The sequence below is a fragment of the Catharus ustulatus genome, chromosome 22 (assembly GCF_009819885.2).
Source record: "Catharus ustulatus isolate bCatUst1 chromosome 22, bCatUst1.pri.v2, whole genome shotgun sequence".
In the NCBI taxonomy this organism is placed as follows: domain Eukaryota; kingdom Metazoa; phylum Chordata; class Aves; order Passeriformes; family Turdidae; genus Catharus; species Catharus ustulatus.
The window spans coordinates 4752294-4773145 of NC_046242.1; the positions used below are offsets into that span (position 1 = coordinate 4752294).

The 20852-nt window shown below is 61.1% G+C and overlaps 2 protein-coding genes across 3 annotated transcripts; both read right to left on the reverse strand.

Annotated features, from left to right (window-relative positions):
* Window positions 1-377: 377 nt before the first annotated feature.
* On the reverse strand, window positions 378-2720 carry OVCA2 (OVCA2 serine hydrolase domain containing). Its single transcript, XM_033078161.1, has one exon. The coding sequence runs from the start codon at window positions 2698-2700 to the stop codon at window positions 2020-2022; it is 681 nt and encodes a 226-aa protein (XP_032934052.1). The 5' UTR covers window positions 2701-2720; the 3' UTR covers window positions 378-2019.
* A 146-nt stretch (window positions 2721-2866) lies between these two features.
* On the reverse strand, window positions 2867-20646 carry DPH1 (diphthamide biosynthesis 1). 2 transcript variants are annotated; one of them, XM_033078158.1, is made up of 12 exons: window positions 20598-20646; window positions 19726-19872; window positions 17423-17486; window positions 9905-10026; window positions 8089-8243; window positions 7361-7482; window positions 6103-6171; window positions 5236-5392; window positions 4234-4334; window positions 3926-4004; window positions 3507-3638; window positions 2867-3163 (listed from the first exon to the last, which is right to left on the reverse strand). In XM_033078158.1, the coding sequence occupies exons 1-12, from the start codon at window positions 20644-20646 to the stop codon at window positions 3089-3091; spliced, it is 1272 nt and encodes a 423-aa protein (XP_032934049.1). In that variant the 3' UTR covers window positions 2867-3088. The 2 variants fall into 2 exon arrangements, with proteins under 2 accessions (XP_032934049.1, XP_032934050.1); XM_033078159.1 differs by lacking the exon at window positions 20598-20646 and having other exon boundaries at window positions 19656-19731.
* Window positions 20647-20852: the final 206 nt, after the last annotated feature.

Here is a 20852-nt window from a genome sequence, read left to right on the forward strand (position 1 = left end):
GTGTTCAGCAATAGCAACAAGCCCATGCTGTTTTGGGGGGAAAACCAACTCTAGTGGGCCACACCGGGTGGTGGAAAAGGGAACTCCCCAGCATGAAGCTGAGGGAGGGAGGACAGCAGCCAGTCTTGTCTCCAGGCTCACCTCTGCGGGCAGCCGAGTGTGGCTGCATCCCAAGAACAGACCTGGATCTGCGACAGAGGCAGGGGCCAGCCCGAGGGCATCCCGCCAGCGGACAGGAGGGAGAGGGCAGGATTCCCATGGCAAACCCTCCGCCCGCTGGGGACACGCCGTGACAGCCGCGGGAGCCGCTTCCCTCCTCCCACCACCCGGACCAAGCAGGACCTCCCTCCGCACCCGGCACCTCCTGTGGACAAAGGTCGCGTTTATCTGTTTTTATTAATCCATTTAAACCGGTACAGCAGATACCCAGCAGGAGCCATCGTTATGCAGACCTCAGGGAAGGGGGAGGTACTGCAGCACCCCACTCCAGGTCACCCATCCCTCTCTGACCCACCACGCGAAGGAGCTGCCTGCAGAGCTGGGATCGTGCTGCTCACTCACCGCACCCTGGGCTTCTTCCCCTTCCTTCCCTCTCCTCTTCCCAGGAGCTGCCGGTGCCCCCCCGTGCCCGGGAGCTGCGGGGCCGCAGTGCGGGCGGGCGGACACGGCTGCGGTGCCTCCCCCGCGCCGGGCACGCCGGAGCTCCGCGATCATCAAGCGGTACCGGGGGCTGGCGAGCGGTACCGGGGGCTGGCGAGCGCGGCCGCTGCCGTCCCTGCCCGGCGGCGCAGGGACAAAAGCTCCGCTGCGTTGTCACAGCTGCTCGCCGTGTTCTGCCACAGCTGCAGCCGGGCGTGCAGCCACCAAAAAAATCCCAGCCCCTGGTGTGGTCACCAAGGGGTGCGGACACCCCACGCCTTCGCAGCAGATGTGACACAGCCCAGGTGAAGTGGCACACACGGCCAGGACTGCCCGAGCCACCCCAGCCCCGCGGGGCAACAGCAGAGCAGGGCTGGGCTGCAGGGAACAGCCACGTCCTCCTGCCACCATCACCACCTGCATACTGGGGGAAAAACGTGCTGGGTTTGAGAACTGCTCACTCCTCTGGGCTGGTTTAACCCACGGCGCTCCCAGGCCTGCTCCCCGCCGAGGGGAGGGGAGGGGATTCAGCAGCACAGTGTCCTCCAGCCCTCTCAGAGCTGACACTGCGCTGCCCCGCTGCTCAAACAGGGGGAAAATTCACATTTTTCACCCGATTTCCCTCTTTTACCAACTCTACACCCCCAAGGAAAGCCGTGGTTAGAGAAGCTCTGCTAGCACTCCTCTCCTGAGACGTGTGCCCAAGTGCTGAGCAGGCAGAACACCTGCAACTGTTACAGCAATAAAGATTTTCGTGCGCCTCTGGATAATGCAGAGCCACAAACACTGACAAGTTTTTCTTGTTCATGGAGGGAGATTCAACATATGCACACCAAGCCAGCAGGAATTTCATTCCTGAAACAAACACCAGCCCTGGCACTGCCAAGGATGAGAAGGTTTTCCAGGCCCAGAGCAGCTGGAAGCTTGGCTTAACAGATACTACAAACCACGAGTCGTTGGGGTGTGAAACTGCAGCTCTGTGCTCTGCACACACTTCCTGTGGCTGAGCTGAGGGACTCTCATTTTGAGCAGGTGTTTGAGTCTCTGAAAGCACCTTGCACACAGAGCAGTGTCACCCTCCTGCCCTGAACCCCCTCACTGTCACACCCCCGCACTCACGAGTTACATGTCATACATGTTAGATACATAATATTTAACTTTATATACATATATACGTATATATTTTATCCTGATGTGTACAACAAAGTTGAAAATAAGGGAGATAAAGAACCATTTAGCCTGGCCTGGGTGAGCACTGAAGAGCAGAATGTGCAGTGAGCTGTTCTCTGGTCCCTCTGGAGACATGGCAATAGTGATGCTTCACAGCATGGGCGGCTGCACGTGGCTCACCAGAGCCCTTTTTTATTACAGAACCCGTTCTCAAACCTCCCCAGCCCCCTGGGCCTGGCCCTGCCCGGGGCAGAAGCGTTCCAAGAATTCCAGGTAGGCTTTCTTCTGCGCCGGGGCCGCGGGGATGAAGTGCCCGCCGGGGTGCGTGAGGACAACGGGCTCCACGAAGCACTGGGCCAGCTCCCTGCTGAGCGGGGCTGCGATGACGGCGTCGGTGTCGCCCACGACGTGCAGCGTGGGCAGGGCGATGGGCTCCCGGTAGAAGTGTCCGTGTGCCGGGGCGCGGCTGGCGAACGCGGCCACCAGCACGGCGAAGGACACCGGGAAGCGCGGGTCGCCGCGGGCCCGCAGGGCGCACACCATGGCGGCCAGCGCCGCGCCCTGGCTGAAGCCCAGCAGCCCGTCAAAGGGCCCGTGCTCCGCCAGCGCCGCCGCCACCGCCGACAGAGACTCCTCCAGCCCCGCCGGAGCCGCAGCCGCCTCGCCCGCCTCGAACGTGCCGGGCCCGGAGAACCACCAGCCGCGGGGGGGATCGTCCCCGTCGGGGTCGTCCTCAGCGCTGGTGGGCAAGCGGTGCGGCGCGTCGATGGCCACCAGCTCGGCGCGGCCGCGCAGGGCCTTGCGGAGCGCGCCGGTCCGCTGGCGGAGGCGGCGGGCGCTCTGCCGGTAGCCGTGCAGCGCCAGCAGCCGCAGCGGCCGCGCCTCCGCCATGGCCGCGCCCCGGCAGCGCCACTTCCGCCTTCCCGCCGAAACGCCGCGCGCTGATTGGCCGGCGGGAGGGGAGAGAGCGGCGCGGAGTGACGCGCGCCCCCTGGCGGTGGGAGGTCTCGGGGGGCGGTGAGGACGGGGCGGCCCCGACGGGGCGGGACCCCCGGTGCGATGGCGGCGGCCGCGGGCAGGGCCGCAGCACGGCCTGGCCTCACGAGGGGCAACTCCCCGCGCACAGCCGGGGTCAGTCCTGTGGGCAGTGGTGTCGTCGAGTTACGGGGTGAGACCCCATCCATCCCCATCCCGGTGGTGTTTACCCTGGTGGGGGGATCAGCGGTGCCCCCGCCGCTGCCCACGCCAGGTCCCAGAGCGCGGCAGCTGCGGGCGACACTCACGAGGCTGCGGGGTCCCCGGTGCTTGGCTGCTCCCCACCCTCGGGCGGGGCGGGGGGCGCGGGTGGCTTGTCCTGCAGGGAGAGGGAGGGTCAGGGATGTCCCAGCCCCAGCCGGCTGAGCCGGTCCGTGCCCAGCGCACAGCACCCCGTGGGACACTGCGGGGACACTCCCCTTTCCCGGGGAGCCGCGGGGATCGGCGGGCGCTCACCCCGGCCAGGGCTGCGGGGACCCGCGTGTCCCTCCCCCGGGCCGGGCTGGCACTGTCCCCGTTACTGTTCGGTGGCAGTGACACCACGGGGTGGCGCTTTGGGTACGCGGCACCGGGCACCGAGCGGCACCGGGCGCTCAGCCCGTGCCGGTGCTGTCCCCGGCCCGAGGGATGGAGCGGGGACACGGTGACCCCTCGCTGCCCACCTGTGCCGGCCGCCCGCGGCGCGGGGGCTGTGTGCCACCGTGGTTCACCGTCCACGGCCCCAGGGACTGGCTGGCGTAGAAATCCATGGGATAAGGCTGCTGCCACTCGATGTCCTGGAGAGCCACTGCAGCCTGCGGAGAGGACCGGGGATGAGTCCCCGAGTGATGCCCGCAGAGGGGGAGCTGGGAGAGGTCCCAGCATCCAGCTTGGTGTGCCAGGGAGGGCACTGCTGGGGAAAAGCTCGAGCCACTGGGAATCTCACTGGTTTCACAAAAGATTGGATATCCCAGCATGGATATGCCTGGATTGTGCACAGAGCACAGATGCACCCTGTCTGGGTGCAGGGACATCCCCAAGCCTGCCCTGGAGCATCACCGCAAGCCAGGACTGTCCCCACAAAACAGAGAGGGGTGCTCACCTCATAGGGTGTCAGCAGTGGCTTGCTGAAGGCTTCTCCCCAGTCGATGGAGAGCCGGGGACAGGCTACCTGCACCCACCTGGAAGGGAAATACCAGTGGGGATGAGCATTTTGGGAAGAGCAAGCCACAATGACACTCCTCAGCAGAATCCCAAAAGGTCCTTCCTGTGCCAGCACCACCCTGCTAAGGACAGCCATGCCCCTTCCCTGCACAGTGACAGCAGGACAGATGTGTCAGGGACAGCTTCGAGTGAGAATTGCACAGGGATGGGGCACCCTGGGGCTGGAGCAGGGTCAGCAGCACTCACACATCCACCTCTGGGAAGAGCTTTAACTTGCTGGGGAAGATCTCAGACAGCAGCACCCGCACATAGGGCCGGCCCAGCGCACGGAGACGCAACTCCAGGTGCTGCAGGGTAAAAGGCAGCTGGCAGGGTTAGGGTCCCCCAGCAAGCCCCCCAAGCCCTGCCCATAGCCCCTTCCTGGCCATCAGACTCTGTGGGTCCCAGCTCTGCCCCACAGCCGTGTCCCCTTGGCAGTCAGGCCAGGCTGCAGCCATGGCTCCTGCTTGCTCCCAGCTCTCCCCAGCACGTGCCTCAGCCTAATGAAGTAATTACTGCTCAATGACAACAATCTGTTCTCGTTAGCGACTGCCTGCCCTGGGACACCCGCCTGTCAGGGGCTGGCTGCAGCCAGCGCTTTCAGGAGGAAGAGAGGGGCCAGAGATGTCCTTGTCCTCAGAGCCAGTGCTAATCACCCCCTGCCCAGCCAGCCCTGGTCATGCCTGTGTCCTGCCAGATGTGGAAGAGCAGCTGCTGGGACCTTGCTGTCCTGCTCTGCCCACTGCTCCCTGCACTGCCTCAAATCTCACCTCTGGCTACCCCAGAATGTCTGGGTGTGGGCAGGGCCACCATGCTCAGAGGGCAGAACTCTGCTGTCCTGCTCCCCTCACCCAGCTGGGGTGCAGAAAGCGCCAGCACGGCAGCTGAGCAGGGATGCTGAACCTGATCAGAAGTTCATCCAATTAAGACAAACCCAGCCAATTAATTGCTGAGCTGTCTGGGCAGAGGGGGGTTCTCCAAGACTGGCCAGCTCTCCCCAGGAAGGAGTTTAATGAGCCCTTGTCCAGCCTCCCTCATCTGCTGCTAATTGCCCACGCAGACCGGGGCCAGTGGCCACTGATGGGTTTCCAGTGGTGCCATATCCACTCTCACCCTGGCAGTGAGGACAGCAACAGTGCTATCGCTCTCCAGTCCTTCCCCCCACATCCAACTGGTGCCCGGTGGGGACACTGGGGAGGGGGCTGGTACCTGTAGGATGCTGGGGGAGCCCTGACGTCCCAGCGTGCCCAGGATGAGTCCCCAGCAGCGGGCACTGGTGGCGGTGCGGATGGCGTCCTGCCGGGCGCGGTGCATGCGCTCGTGGCTGTAGTGCTCCTGAGAGAACACTTTGCTGTAGGGATCGTACCTGCAAAGCACAGCCAGTGCTCCATCACCTGCCCTCTTCCCAGTGATGCCCGTCCCTCATTAGCACTAATTGCCTCCCACAGCATCTGTCCTCCTGGCTGATGTAGGACCCAGCCGACTTTTAGGGGACAAGGACAGGGATAGGGACAAGTGTCCCACCACAGCACCCCAACACCCAGCACAGCCTCAGCTCTGTGCTTGGCTTCACACTCAGCTCCCCCCCATCCTGGCTCATCAATTATGAAGAATTCTTTGATTTGTTGCTTTGTTTGACGAGGAGAATTTTAATCAAATCCCACTCGGGTTTCGGCAGCTTCACCAGCGCCATAAACCTGACGTGCGCCTCCCGTTTGTAACAAACGACCTACTAGGAAATTCAGATTCCGCCAAATGGGCCCAGCCTTTCACTCCTGATATTTCATCTGCTTTCAGCGGCCTCATCATCGCGCTTTATGGCCTCTGCCTGCAGCAGCCAGGCTTTAATGGCTGCACCTCCACGAGCTTCCACAGGTACTTGTCAAAATGTTTATATTCAGCCGGAGTAAATGGCTGGTGTTCATCTCCCCCAAAGCACCTCCTCACCCACCCCATGGCCTCTCACCTGCCTGTGCCTGCTGCTGGCAGCTACAGCCCAGCCCAGAGGTGTTCCTGGGGTGCACATGGGGACAGATGGTGTGCTCCCCACTGTGGGATTGCAGCGGGTGTCTGTACCTGTATGCAGGTATCCCTGGGTTGGCAATCATGATGGACTCCAGGTGGAAGCGCCCATCTCCCAAATACCTGCAGAGAGGGAAGGACAGCTATGACACTGGGAAACAGCAGCACCCCATCCATGTGTCCAATGGTTTCCCAAACTGCAGGACAGTGGAGATGCCAGGAATCCAAGCTCCTGTGCTGGGACCCAGGGGCAGCAGGCACAGCGAGGGCTCCCTGGCCTGGCAGGGCTGGCAGCCATGCTCAGAGCAAGGAGGGGTGCTCACACCAGCACAGGGTGGCTGGGAGCTGCTCCATCTCAATGGCTGGTTCTAGACGTTGCTGCTTCCATTTCTAATCGGATTTCCAGTCAGCAATTACATTTCAAAGCCTTTCATTCAGCTGCCCTAATGGAGTGAGGGCTTGGAAAATGAATTCAGACGTAAAACTTGACTAGATTTTGCCCTTAATTGGAGAATGACATTTTGGGAGATCAAAGCTAATTTGTCTGCAGAAGTTAGCCCCAGAGACGGTGCAAAGAAGAAAATAATAACGCAGGGAGGACGCAGGTAAGGCCGAGTGCACCTGCGCGGGTTGGTGCCGCACTGCCGCTCCTCTGCCAGCTGAAAGGACCCACTCTCACCAAAGCAGTGCCAGCCTGGCTGCCCCACCTGCTCCTGATGTCCTTGGAGAGATGGAGAGTGCCTCAGGATGAATCCAGAGCTCCCACTGACTCCCATGCCCAGCAGCTCAGAGCCCAGGTCCCTGCATGGCCGTGCTTGGAAAGCACCAGTGCTGTTGGCTCCCAGCAGCGTGGGCAAGGAGCTCAGCAGGGCCCAAACCCGCACCTGGGCTCCCCAGCTCCCCCCAAGGGTGGGGTCCTTGTATTTATTTATTCTGCAGCACACTGTATTCACAGTACATTAAGCATTTCCATTACCTAAAATAATTAGGTGATAGGAAGCGAAGTGCTCCCTCTAATTTGCTGTCCTTAAATAAAATTAATGTTGCTGTGATGTTGGGCCCCGGCCATTTGTCTTTTCCAATTATCCACCCGCCCTTCCATCTATTATCTATTCTGATATACGACTCAATTATTTCCTCTGTGCTACAAGCACACGCCACTTAAAGCAGCGTGAGGAGCTGAAGGGGGCCCATCTCAGCCTGTGGATGTCCCCCACAACCCCCCAAAACTGCACAAAACCAGGCAGGGGGTGCAGGAAGGATGGCAAGCCTGGGCCAGGCAGGAGGGCGCTGAAGGATTCCGGGTACTTACACAATGGCATCCGTGTCCTGAGCAAGCCGGGGTGACGTGCAGCCCAGGATCTCTCCTGGGGACAGGGGCTTGCACTGGGGCACACACACCTTGTACTGGGAGCGCAGCTCCTGCGACACTGCCTGTGGGAGACGTGGGGTCAGCACGGACAGGCCATGGCACAAAGGGTGGCTGAGAACCTCTGGGGACAGCCCAGCCCTGGCAGTCCCAGCTGTTGTGGCCCAGCCCGCTCGCGGTGGCACCAGGAACAGCCCCCGCACAGCCGGGATGCTCAGCGAGGCTCAACCATCGTATCAATTAAAAGACAAGGGGAAAGGCTTAACGCTTGGATAGCCCCGTGTTTTGATAGACACGGCTCAAGAGGCTCATTCATCTCCTCCCGTCCTGCCCAGCCGGCCGTTCAGGGGCAGACAGACAGACCCGCCGGAGCTTCCCCGGCCGCTGCCGGCACTGCATCAAAATGCCAAGTGCTCCACCGCCTGCCCTGACATTTCCAGAGCAGCTCCCGGGGGAGCTGGGGAGGGGTGCCGCCATGAAACATTGATCAGAGTTATTATAAAGTACTTGATCAACATTATGGCAGCAGCACGTTATTGCAGCGACTCGTCAGAGGGGAACCGGCTCCAGCAGCACCGCGGGGCAGCTGCTCCTACTGCGGGGCTGGGACAGGGAAGGGCTGAGCCAAGGAAAACTCAGAGGGAGACAAAAGCCAGGGATTTCCATCTCACCTGCAGCGTGGAGACGAACTGGATGGTGCTGACCAGGGCCAGGGAGGTGCCTGCTGCGAAGTTGAAGCGAATGGTCTCAAGAAAATGGGATGCATCGATCTTTATGTCCACGAACACATAGAGCATCTTCAGCCCCTGCGTGGAGTCGATGGGAACTGGTGATGGGAAGAGACAGGGTCTGAGTGTGGGGTACACCAGGGCTCCAGCGAGCCCCAGTCTGTTGCTGCCTGCAGCATGTTGGTGGGGCTCCCTGTGCCCTAAACTGCCCTGGCACCCAGGGCAGGGGGTGCAGATGGGAGCTACAGAGAGCACCCGCTCGCTTCTCTCCAGATAATGGCAGCCTGGGGAATCAATGAACACAAATCTAATTACCCCTGGTGCTAAGAAGCCTTTGTCACCACGATTAAGTGAATAATTAAAGTACACAGAGTCCACATCGATCCACAGCTCCGCGTTCACTTCCCATTTTGGTGCTCTTCGCCTGATCACAATTAAGTGCAAATTACTCCCTCCTGCGGGGCACGTGGGGCTGGGAGGGAGCAGGGAGCATCCCTGTACCTCACCACTGGCCACCCTGGCGACAGGACCACCGTGGGCAGCTCAAAAGGAGCCCAGCATCCTCAAGGCAGCCCATGGGCAACCCAGGGTGCCCTGTGACCCACCCAATTCTGCCCTGTGACCCACCCAACTCAGAGCAGGCAAGGGTGACAAGGCCACAGGCAGCAGATGGCAGCTGGTGACAGTCAGCCTGGCAGTGCCTGCCTGTCCCTGCAGGGAGCAGCTCCAGCTGATGTGAGTCCCATTCCCCGGAGCAGCCTGATGCATACAGCCCCTTCCTCCCCTTCCTGCTGTTCATTCATAAGCAGCAGGCTACAAACCAGGAGTTTTATACTCCCTGTTCCAGGGGTGCCCATAACCCTCCTTCCATAACAAAGCACCTAGCACACATATTTATCACCACGAACGCTCACACCGACGTGGCTTTCAGGACAGAGTCCTCAGCTGGGGAGTCAGTATTTCATACAGAGCCCGATGCAATTCTTCAAACCCATTTATAGGGCCCCATAAATGTCCAGGAGGGCTGCCAGGTGCTGGGAGCGTGGCAGCAGCAGGGATGCACACACCTCCTACTCGCTATGGCAATTCTGCAGATCCACCTTAAAACCCAGAGCGTCTTATTGTTATTTTTGGGCTGATTCCATCCTGGGTGGACTTCAAAGTTAGCAGCATCTGGGACAGCAGCGCAGTTTCCATGGCAACTGGATCCAGAGTACTGTCCGCCTGGGGAGCACACAGCCTCCTCCTCCTCCCTTCCCCGCCCAGCCTGCACTGTGCCCGCAGAGCCGCCCTCCCCAGCCCCGGGGCAAGCGGGACCCCCAGGCCCTCGCTCTCCTCTGCCATCATTCCCTTCCTCATCACTCCACAGAGGCCAGGTGGGGGCAAGAGCAGCCTCATCCCCGCTGGCAGCTCCTGGGCCAGCAGGGTCCTGCCAAGCCATGGCCTTGCTGCTCTGCTCTTGGGGACAAGGCTGGATCCGTGTGCTGCTGCTGCAGCCGAGCAGGATGAGCACGCCCTGCTGCACCCAAAAATCCTGCCTGTGAGCAACCACCCAGCCAGCCTGGCCCCAGCCAAAGGCAGCAGCTGAAGCTGGAGAACAGAAAGCCCTTTGGGAAGGGATTAGCCTTTGGCACTAAGTCTCTGAGCTGGCGTCGAGAGGGGTGTGGAGTTGCTTGGTGTGGCATGGTGGCAGTGGCATAGCCTCCACAGTGCCCCACACAGCCACCCCAGCAGCACCCCGGGACTCTGTGTCACCTACTTAGGCAGCTGTGTCCATAGTGCACCAGGAAGTCAGCCCCCAGCGCCCGCGCCGTGTAGTCGTCCACGCAGCAGGCGCCGTAGGTCACGTCACCCATCACCACCGCCTCTGCATCCGTGAATCTGTGGGAAGGCACAGCACTGAGGGTCACGGTTGCGTCACCACAGCCCAGGTTCTGTCCCCCAGCCCCGTGCCATGTCACTACAGGGGGACCCCGCGCTGCCACCGAGCCACGCGCCGAAGAGGACAAGCACTGGCTACTCTCCGAGATGTCAACATGATTAAGCTGGAGAGCGGTAATCCGCCTCTTCAATTGGGTAAAGCTGTTTGCAATTCAGCGGATTATCCACTCATCAAACAATACGCTGCCAGATTCCTAATGCTCCAGCAGGGAGAGCAGCAGAGGGAGACCCAGCACAGCGTGGTGCCACCGCTTCCACAGCCAGCCCTGGGGACTGGATACACCAGGACAGGCAGAACAGTGTCCTGGCATCCCTTGAGGTGCCAGCCAAGCCACCATCACCCCATGCCTGGGCACTGTGTGAGCTGGTGAATCCAATTGCACCTGGCTGTGTCACCCCTGAATGCCAGTTTGGCCAAGCTGGGTGACATGCAGAAGAGCTGGTGCTTAAATGGCACTTGGAGAGGGAAAGCACCAAATCACCACTGGTGCTGTCCCCTACTCCCACTGCTCCAGTCCAAACCCACCTGGCATCTGCCAGCCCGTGGCTGAAGGGGCACACACCAGCATTGAGCAGCAAATCCAGGGCTCTGGCATGATTCAGAGACACCACCTTTGTGGGTATTTATTGCACCATTTTGGGGGATTATTAGCTTGGCTGCCTTCCCAGGGAGCCGCCGCAGCAGGATGAGAGCAGGTATCGCGATGACAAAGCCCTGTGCCTGGAGGGGCTGCTTAAACCAGATGCTAATTATTTACTCGAGGCCTGCTGTAGCTCGGTGCCAGCGGGGTTCCCCCCTGCTGCTGGCACAGGCACCAGGGAGGGAGGAGGCCCTGGCACAGTGTCACCCCCTGCAGCACCCATGGCTGGCTGGGGGCCAGGGTCCCGCGCTCCCCCCAAGCGCCAGGCAGGGAGCGTTACGTCGGCAGCAAGAATAGAAATGGTGGGCAGAGCTGGGCAGATGGCAGAAGGTGGAGAAATGGCGGAGCGTGCTGAATATTAACAGTTCTGGCCCTTCCATCAGCACCCGGGGAGGGGGAAAGGGGAGCAGCAATGCTGGAGCATCCCCGAGGTGGGAGCACAGCCATCCTCACCTCCCGAGTCCAGCCTGGGCAGCTCCCACTCCACAAGGGTTGGGGATGCAGTTGGGGAGCGTCAGAAGATGGGCTGGATCTTGCCAGCATCCAAATCCCGCGATTCCTCGCGGCCAGCGTGGCCTGGATGGGAGGATGGCTCCTCCACTGCCCACACGGCCACGCCGTGGGGCTGGGGGCTGCCAGTGAAGGTTCGAGAAAGCTCTTCCCACCCTTCCGAGCCCCCAGCCCCCTCTTCTAATGAGAGGTGATGAGATGAACATGAATCAGACTCCACACATCTCAGCAAAAGTGGAAAATTATTCAGCTCCTTAAGATTCAGGATGGGGAGGTCTGACTCAGAGCGGCAGCCAGCGCCGCTTAATTTTTTATAGATTAAAATGTATGCAAATTGGCCCAAACCCCAGAGAAAGTCCCTGGGGGTGAAGAGCAAGAAAGTGAAATAGCAACGGTGGAAGGAGGAGGGCAGAGGTGCCCGTGGCCCTGCCCGGTGTGTGGGGATGCAGCTGGGCAGGGAGAGATGAGGCTGAGCCCAGCGCTGGCCATGGGCAAGATTCCTCCTCTGGCTGCAGGGTGTGGAGTCACAGGTGAGCAAAGAGGCCACGGGATGGTGCCTGGTGAGGAGAGAGCCCAATGGTGCTGGCAAGGCCAGGAGCCTGGCGGTGCTGCCAGAGGGGCTCCAGGATGGCACAGTCCGGGATCACCCGCTCCGGCTGGGCTGGACAATCGAGCGGAGCCGCAATCATCTCCTGAGACAAATCAAAGGCAAGCACCAGAGCCTCCCCTTGATGTTTTAATCAGTTCGGTGTCGCCAGAGTCTTTCATCAAACTACAGAGGAAGGAAATGTCAATTAGCAGCCACCTGCCTCCAGTGCAGGCTGGGGAGCTGCTCACCAACCAGCCCGGACCAGGACGTGGGCAAGGGGCAGCCACGGCAGCATCCTTGTCAGTGTTTTGTGTCCCTGGAAGTTGTCACAGCCACGCATGGGTCCCAGCAGCGTGCTGGCAGTGGTGACAGGGATGTCCCCACCCAGCGCTGAGACGCTCATTACAGCTGGGAGCTCATGAATATTGAACACGTGGGGAGGTTATTCATCTTTTATGTCCCGCAAACCCCGGCTCATTCTGAAAAACCGCCTGGCCTTAGCATTTTTCTCATCTCCCCCTAATTCATTATCTGCTCCCTTAAACAGATGGCTCCCAAAATCCCATTTATAAAGTGCCATGCTCAGCACTGGCAGGATGTGCTCCAGGGTGGGCCAGGTCCTGGTCCCGATCCCAGCTGGGACCCCCACGCCCTCCCAGCCCTGCTCTGGGGAAGGATGGAGGCAGCAGCAATCCAGGGACAAGTTTTGGGGCTGAAAACGCTGGATCAGAGACATGCACACGTAAGAGCTGCAAGTCTCCAAGCACGGGGTAGCCAGTCCCTGTCACCTGAGCACAGGCACTTGGCTGGAGCAGCCCTGATTTATCCCAGCCCCTCGAAAAATGAATGAGAGCATTTGCTGCTGGCAGGAGCACAAGGTCCCTTGGCAGTGTGTGAATGATACAGTGCTGGTCCTCAAGCCATGAGGCAGAGCTGCTCTGCCTGGCAGGGACGAGTCCTCAGCCCCTGTGTCCACCAGCCCTAGGTGGGGAGGAGATTGAGGGGACTGGGCTGAGAGTGGCCAGTCCTGACCCCTGTGCTAGGGGAGGATGGAGCCAGCACTGGGATGCCAGGGCACCTGCATGTTGTGCTGGGAACAGGGACACGGTGCAGACTGCTCCTTGCCTCACAGCCACCTGCCTCACCTGCATGTGGCCCTTCAAACACCCCATAACCACCCCATATTCACCCCACAAACACCACCCCCACTGCCTGCCCTGTGCTCAAGCCCAGTGTGTCCCAGGATACCCGTGGGTGCTGCTGTCGTGGGCTGTGGGGCCTCAGCCCAGCCCTGGCCGAGAGCAGTGCACTTAATTAGCAGAGAAGCCCATCACCAAACCCATTACCAGACTCCCAACTTCATTAGCACAGGAAGGCTGCACATAATTAAAATAATGAGTTTGCAATTTTATTGCAATTGGTGCTGGAAGAGCCCGGCTGCAGCTGGGCAATGATGGAGCCCCACAGAGCTTCTGGGCACGGTGGGGGAGAGGTGGGTGTCCCCACAGCCCTCCAGGAGGAACCATCTCCAGCTGGGTCCCCTCCCCTGAGGGGACTTTCCACTCTGTCCTCACTATAGGTGGCAGGGCAAACACCACCTCTCAAGGGGCATGTCCCAGGGCACCCTAGTTTTGCTGGTCCCATAGCAGCAAATAAAACCCAAAATAAGGCAAACCAAGGGCCAGTGCACGTTGGTTGTAAAGCCACCATGACCACCCTGTGCCTGGATGGTGCCTGTCCCCTCTTCACAATGGCCAGGTCACAGAGCTCTGTGGGATACAAGGAGGTGGCACAGGGCACCTGTGCTGACACATCCCAGCCCTGGGAGGTGACAGCCCTATAGACCCCACACATTCCCCTTCGCCAAATCCCCTGGTGCAGCCACCGCCTGGGTAGAAGGTTTTGAACATCTCCAATGAAGTGAGAACTTCATTCCTCCTAATGATGCTGTTGTGTGGTTAATGACAGTGATTAAATTCCCCTGCACAGCGTGCACTGATGCCAGACCCTCCAGGTTGTGCCTAAAAGGATGAGGGGAGAAGAAAAGGCGGCGCTGGCCAGCACAGCCACGGCACTGTGCAGCTGAGGCCAGACCCTGATCTGTGTTAGTGTCCCAGGGTGGCCTTTTGGGACCTCCTGGTGATGCTGCCAGCTTCATCACAGCATTCAGTGCCACACTGCTCAGTGCCACGTTGCAAACCTGCCTGGCCAAGGGACCTGGTGCCTGCTGGCACTGGGAACCTGCTGGGCACACCAGCCATGGCACCAGGGACTGCAGGGCACACTGGCCATCAGGGCCTGTTTTGTCCTGGCCACAGTGGGGCATTTCAAGCTCTGCCACAGCTGTTGGGCTGTACACACAGATGTTTAACTCTTTCTTGCTCAAGCAGGACCCAGCCATCACTCCAAGAAGTTCCCATATGCTTGAGTCACCAGGATGAGACTCGGACGGTCTGCACACCTCCAGCACCGCCTCGCATGGATCTCCAAAAGCCACTGGGAGGTGTTGAAAGTTGTGCCAGGGCAGCCTGTGTGGGCATCAGGACACCCCTGGGCCCCCCTGCCATTGCCCATCCCCACCACCAAGTCTCGGCTGATTAGCAAGAGCCTCTCACCCCGGCGTGGCACAGGAAGACAGAGGGATTAGCAGCTGCGAAGCCTGACAGCCGACTTTATTAACACGGAATCAAAAGCCCAGCTGAGAGCCCAGCTGATCCGTCTGCTCCAGCCCCGGCAGGGAGGGGAGCAGGGGTCCGCCGCTGGCTGCACAGCCCCCAGCTGCACGCTGCTGGCACAGGGGGACACGACTGCCACCTCCCCGGCACGACAGCGGCTGGGCTGGGGGGCTGCCCCTCCCTGAGCTGTGGTCCGAGCTCCCCCCACGCGGCTCCCCACGCTGCCGCCCCCCAGCACGAGCTCCCCTCTGCCGAATTACATCAGCCGTGACAAATGGAGCCAATTTGGAAGGTGCCGCGGGAGCGTCGTGATGCGGCGCCGGCATCGTGCAGACCCCGGCCCCGCCGTCCCCCCCGCAGCCGGGCTGCTCGCCCCGGCACGGCTTTGACAATGACAAACCTATTAACGGTAATTAACTGGCCTCACACCGGTCAATGCTCCGAGAGTGCTCTCGATTTCAAAGGCTCCAGGCTAAGAACCCCACCGGCCTTTCCGGCAGCGGCGGCTGTGATGCTTCGGCTACATCTTCATCCCTGCATCCCCCCGGGCTCGGCGAGCGCCAGTGCAGTGCTGGGAAGCTCAGGCAGGCCCCACCTTGGCCGCCCCCCTCCCCTCCTTACCCCACGGAGCTCCCCCGGGGGCCTGCTCACTCCCACATGGCCGGGAGGGACGCGGTGACACTGCCATCCCACCGTGGTGACACTGCCATGCCACAGCACGGGGACAGACAGACGCACAGCCGCCTGTGATGCGGGGGAGTGAGCCACATCCCTGCTCTCGGCTCCCCCCTGCACCGCCACGCCGTGGCACAAATATTCTATTAAAAGGCAGCTCCAGCAGAAGGGATAAATATTCCGACTGAGTGGCAGCTGACACGGTTCCAGTTCACAGGGGTGGGCACTGTCACCCCAGGGGCACCAGCCCCGGGCATGGCTCTGCAGCCAGCAGCAGAGAATGCAAGGGAGGGGGAACTCACTCCTCAAACTGCCCAGCAAGGACAGGAGGCTGTGGGGATGGGCTGGGGAAAGGGGCTGCTCATGAGCAATGTCCCTCTTGGGCACACAGGTATTCCTGTCACGATCAGCACTCACATCTCTCTGTCACCAGGAGGAAGGGGTCACCAGCCCAGGGCTGATGGTTGCCCAAGCCCCTGTCCCCAGCCTGGCCACGGCAGCCAGAGCACACAGCTGCAGCGATTCCTGTCACGTTGGAGGCTCATCCGGCCCCAGCACTGGGTGAGGAGGGCCAGCAGGAGCGGGCGCCGAGCTGCGATTCCACATTAATGCTGGCGATGAATATTAATAGCAGGAAGAGGCAGGAACTAACGAGGCCACCTGCAGATTCACACCTCACCTCCAGCAGCGTGACTGGGTCCCCAGTGTGTCCCCCAGAGAGTGGACAGAGGGTTGGGCTCAGTCCTGCCCACAGCCACAATCCTCTGGCTGGCAGCAGCACTGCCACATCCCCACCCAGGGTCACAGATGGCATCCAGTGCTCCCAGTAAGAGGGTGGCAGTGTCTGGGTGCTGCATAGTGGCAGAGAAGGAAAGATACAGGTCTCAAGCTCAGCCTTGAAGCCATCCCACATCCAAACACCATCCCATCGGTGCCCCCATATCTCCTCTCTTGGCTGGGCACCTCCACCCACCAGCACCCCTCACCAGCCCTGTGGAGCACCCCCAGCAAAGAGGGTGAGTCCAGCAAGGATGCCAGCACCCCAGAATCCACCGGCACCCTGGCATTCAGCACCCTGGAATCCACCATCCACCGGGAAGCGGGGCTTAAGGTTTCATTCAGATAAAAGAGCCCCTTAATCCGCTGCCTTTGAAGTCGGAGACATGAAAGCGGCTGGGTGCCAAAGCCGGAGAGGAGGCAGCTCCACTTAAAGGGACAAACCCACGCGGAGCTGCCCACACTCGCACCCACCCCCTGCCCCCCGTGCCCGTCCCCTGCCCACGCCCACCTTCCCACCGAGTGTGGGGCTGCTGTGATCCCCGGGGGAGACGATGGCAGAGCGGGGACAAAGCCCGTGGGCACAGCTGCCTTCCCACCCAGCACGGCAGCGGCGGGGAGGCAAGGCCAGCAGCCTCGGCAAGGCAGCTGCTAATGAGTGCCACGACCCCGATGGCAGACAAGGCACCAAGTGCTATTAGCACTAATTCATTGTGCTAAAACAGAGAGGGGACGCGGAGGGAGCTATGGTGGGTGGGGAGGAAGGCAGACGCGCTCGCAGGAAAGAGATCACAGCCAATTTCTGCAAGGTGCCTGCATCCACTGTCACTGCACAGCCCAGCTCCTCTCCAGTGCCTCAGCCTCGCCTCTCAGGCGGCACAGAAAAATCAAGAGAGGAGCCAGGGCGAAGGGGTCACCCAGCAGGAGTGACCCTTTCCGTGGCCTCAAGCCTCCCCAGCCGCAGCAAGGCTGCCCCTGCACATCTCCATGCTGGGCAGCGTGGCTGCAGAGGCAGGACGAGGCCGTGGGGGAGGAGGATGGCTCTGTGCCGCAGGGGTGGCCCCGCTGCCGGCCCTCCCCTGGCTGCGCTGCGCGGCGAGCGTGCGGGCACCGGGCTGCCGGCAGCCGGCTGTTAACACGGCTGCTCCCCGGCTCCAGCACCCCCACGGGGACCCCAGCATGCTGAGCCTGTCAGCAGCTCCGGGCTCAGCAGAGAGGGGAGGAGAAGCCAAGCAGCGAGGGCTGGGCTGGGACCGTGCTGGTCCCTGTCCTCAGGTCCCTGTGAGCTGCTGCAGGGCTGCCCAGCTGTGCCCAGCCAGGCTGCGGCCCCACAAAGGCAGCCACAGCACCTCCTCATCATAGCCCTGGGCCTCACCCTGCCCAGTGGCCAACCCATCCCCAGTAACAGCCCCCATGTCCTCGCCAGCCCTGGAGCCCCGCAGGGAAGCAGGGAAAAGCCGTGGTCTTACCGCTCAATGATGTCAGCGATGGTGCAGGCGAACATGAGGAGCCCTTCTGGCATCTGCAGGGCCACTGGGAAGAGAAACAGCCACGGGGTTAGGAGGGGATGGAAGGGACATCCTGAAGTGGGGACCAGCTCAAGGTGCAGTCACAAAACACTCTTCCCAAACCAGCCAGGTGTTGGTCAAAAATCCGGGTGGCTCTGGCAGGTGGGGTGCAGACTGTCCTGCTTGGGCTGTATCCACTCTCCCTGTGCTCACACCTCATCCCTCTCTGAACCCGCTGACACTGCTGGTCTCTCCTGCTTCCCACAGTAATGACTTCCAGATTTTAATTATGTGCTGTACAGCAAAAGGTACTTTATTCTGTTTATTTTAAACCTGCTCCTAATAATGTAAACGTGTGCCCCTGGTTTTACTGGTACAAGAAAGAGCGAATAATCATCCCCTGTTCAGCCTCTCCACATCATTCACAATTCTACATCCCTATCATATCTCCCTTCATTCACCTCTTTTCCAGCTAAAGGACCTAAATCTATTTAATCTCTCCTTATACAGAAGCTGCTCCAAACCTTTGATCATCCTCACCGCCCTTCTCCAACCCCCCATCCCAGCTTCTCTCTCCATTTCAGGAGGGTGGCCAGCAACAACCGCAGCATTGTGCCTTGCAGGAATTTATTCAACAACAAATTATGTTTCCTCATTTGCTCCCTCCTCACAGCTCACAACAATCCCTCTTCCTCCAAAGGCCAGCGGACTGCCCAGTGCCTGGGGTCCAGCCAGGAGCCCCCCACAGAGTGGTGGGGAGGAGCAGGGACCATGATGGAGGAGGCCCCATTAATCCTGTTGTTGTTTCACCTCCCAGTCCTACAAAGATATCCCAGCTTCCATGCTATCTATACAAACACTCTCTCCAGATTCCCCTCCAACAAAATCCCAGTGCTGCCAGGCCCAGCCTGCTGGCCAGTGTGGAGCTGTGTAAAGGCCTGGCTCAAATTAGGTTGATCCCACCCTGTTTCAACCCACAGGGCCCAGAAAAAGCTGCACGTGCTCTGCCAGCCCCTGCCTGACCTGACAGGGACGAGGCTTCCCCATCTCAGCATCCCCCAGCCCATTTGAGACCATTCTGGCCCATCTGGGGCCGCCCTCCACCCCAGCTCAGCAAACAGGGGGTTGGCAGGAGGCAGCTGGGTCGCTCTCCACCATCACAGCACAATGGGGAAAGGAGGTGCTCCCCAACCCCCCCACCAAACCCCACAGCAGGCAGGGCACAGGCAGGGCTGGCTGCAGCCCTGTGGGAGGCTGCGTTCCCCCAGCAACGAGCCCCTGGCTGGTCTCTGCACACGCGGATTTTTAAATCCCAGCACGGCTGGCTGGCTGATGGGCTCCGCTCCCAGCTCGGAAGCCTAAATCCCAGCCGCATATTTACATTTAATTAGGAGGTGCCAAGCAGCAAAACACAGCAAGGAAAGCCAGAGCAGCATGGCTGGGCAGCCTCACTGTGTCCTGATGGGACACGTCCAGCCCTGACTGCCACACCACAGCCAGAATGGGCCGGACAGCCCCACACCCTCCGGCCCCTGGGCATGGCAGCCGGGAGCAGCTCAGCTTCCAGAACATCCCCCGTGACGCCTGCCAGCCCTGCCAGCTCGGTGGCAGCAGGCAGAGACATTCCCAGGTGGATTCAAGGCATTTCAAACCTGGCTCAGCCACACAGCCCCTGTCTGCACGTGAAGTCAGGGTGGGGACGCTGGTGACACCCGGGGATGGAGGGGGAGGCTCTGTGCCCTGCTCCCCGTAGCTGATCACATATTGCTCAGTGGGATGCACAGGCTGTGCAGGGAAAGCCCTGGCACCGCTCCTGAAGCCTCCACAATCATTCCCAGCTCCTCTGGGGCTACACAACTCTCTGAGGAAGGTTCAGACCAGAGAGCAGCACAGCCCAGCTCCCTGCCAGCCCCTCCTGCTGCCCGGTGTTGTGGGGCTCCCCCTTCCCGGCCTCAGCAGCGTGTCAGGAAAGTGCAGAGAGAGAGGAGAGAGGCAAGAGGAGCACAGCAGGGACCTGGCCAGCATCCCAGACACATCTCCAGGCTGACAGGTCCGCGCAGCTCAACCTGTGCTGTCCAATGTGATTATAATCCAGAGATACAGATCTATTAACCCCCCTCGAGAGGAGGAAAGCTCGCCAAGACAGTGCCTAAACACACGGGGGGCACAGCAGCAGCTCGGCCCCACACCTCACCTGCCTGCCACGGGGGGTTCAGCAGCACAAACCAGCCCCAAAACCGCTCATCCCCCGGGTCAGCGCTCACCCTTCCTGGCCCGAGCCTGCCGGATGCGCCAGATGGTCTTGGGGATCTCGAAGTTGTAGTTGGGGGGCAGAGCCTCCGCCGCCGCCCGCAGCTCCGCGTTGCCGAGGATCTCCTCGGGGATCTGCTGGGCCACGCTCCGCGCTCGGGCTGTGGGACAAACGGGGGACAAACGGTGACCCTTCTCCCGCTCGCCAAGGGCCAGCAGCAGCCTCGCCGTCCTCATGGCAGGCTTTGGGTCGAGCAGGAGAAGGGTCACTGTGCTCAAACCCCGTGTGACAAGCGGGGAAAAGAAGCGGGGTCCTGCCCTTCACGCTGGGGACACATTGTTAGCGCTTTTTGGGGGAACAAGAAGGTGCTTTTTTTTTAGCAGTGAGTATGTGAAACCCTGTGAGCACAGCTGGCTGTCCCCACACCGAGGGGACAGCACGCACAGCCCCTCATGGCTCATGGGTCAGCATCCCTGCGACACCCTAAAGCATCCCTGTTTCCCTAACAAGGGGATCCCGTTATCCCAGCGGGAAAAAGCCACCCAGCGCCGGGTGATCCATCCCCGGGAGCCTCATCCTGAAGCCGCCCCCCCGACAGCAGCCGCCCCCCTACATCTCGGCGATGCCAGAGTGCAGCGGGGGAGTGACAGCAGGGGGATTATTCACTATTTCCAGCCCAACACCGGCACTCACGAGCCACCAAACCCTCCCCGCACGGCCCACGGGAAAACCGACAAAGGGCCAGCTGGGCCGGGACGGCGGCGGGGGTGGCCGCGATGGTGGCGGAGCCACCTCCCGCCACCGGCCCGGCCTCGCCGTTGAGGCGACCCAAACAGCGCCCGGTAGGAGCACCGGGAGCCCCGCGCCGAGGCGGTGGCAGCGCACCTTTGGCGGGCGGCGCGGCCGCGCTCCCGGCGCGCACGGGGGCCGCCATGGCAGTGCCGCACGTGGGGCCGGGAGGCGGCACCGAGCGATCCCCGCGCCAGGCCCGAGCAATCGCCGGCCGAGACGTCGAGCTCGGGAGCGCACCCGCGGGCCCCGACGGGACGGGCGGTGTGGCGGGGACCAAGCGCGCTCGCCGCGGTCCCGGCGGGACGCTGGGAGTGCGGTGGGATGGGACGAGCGCTGCGATGGTGCGGC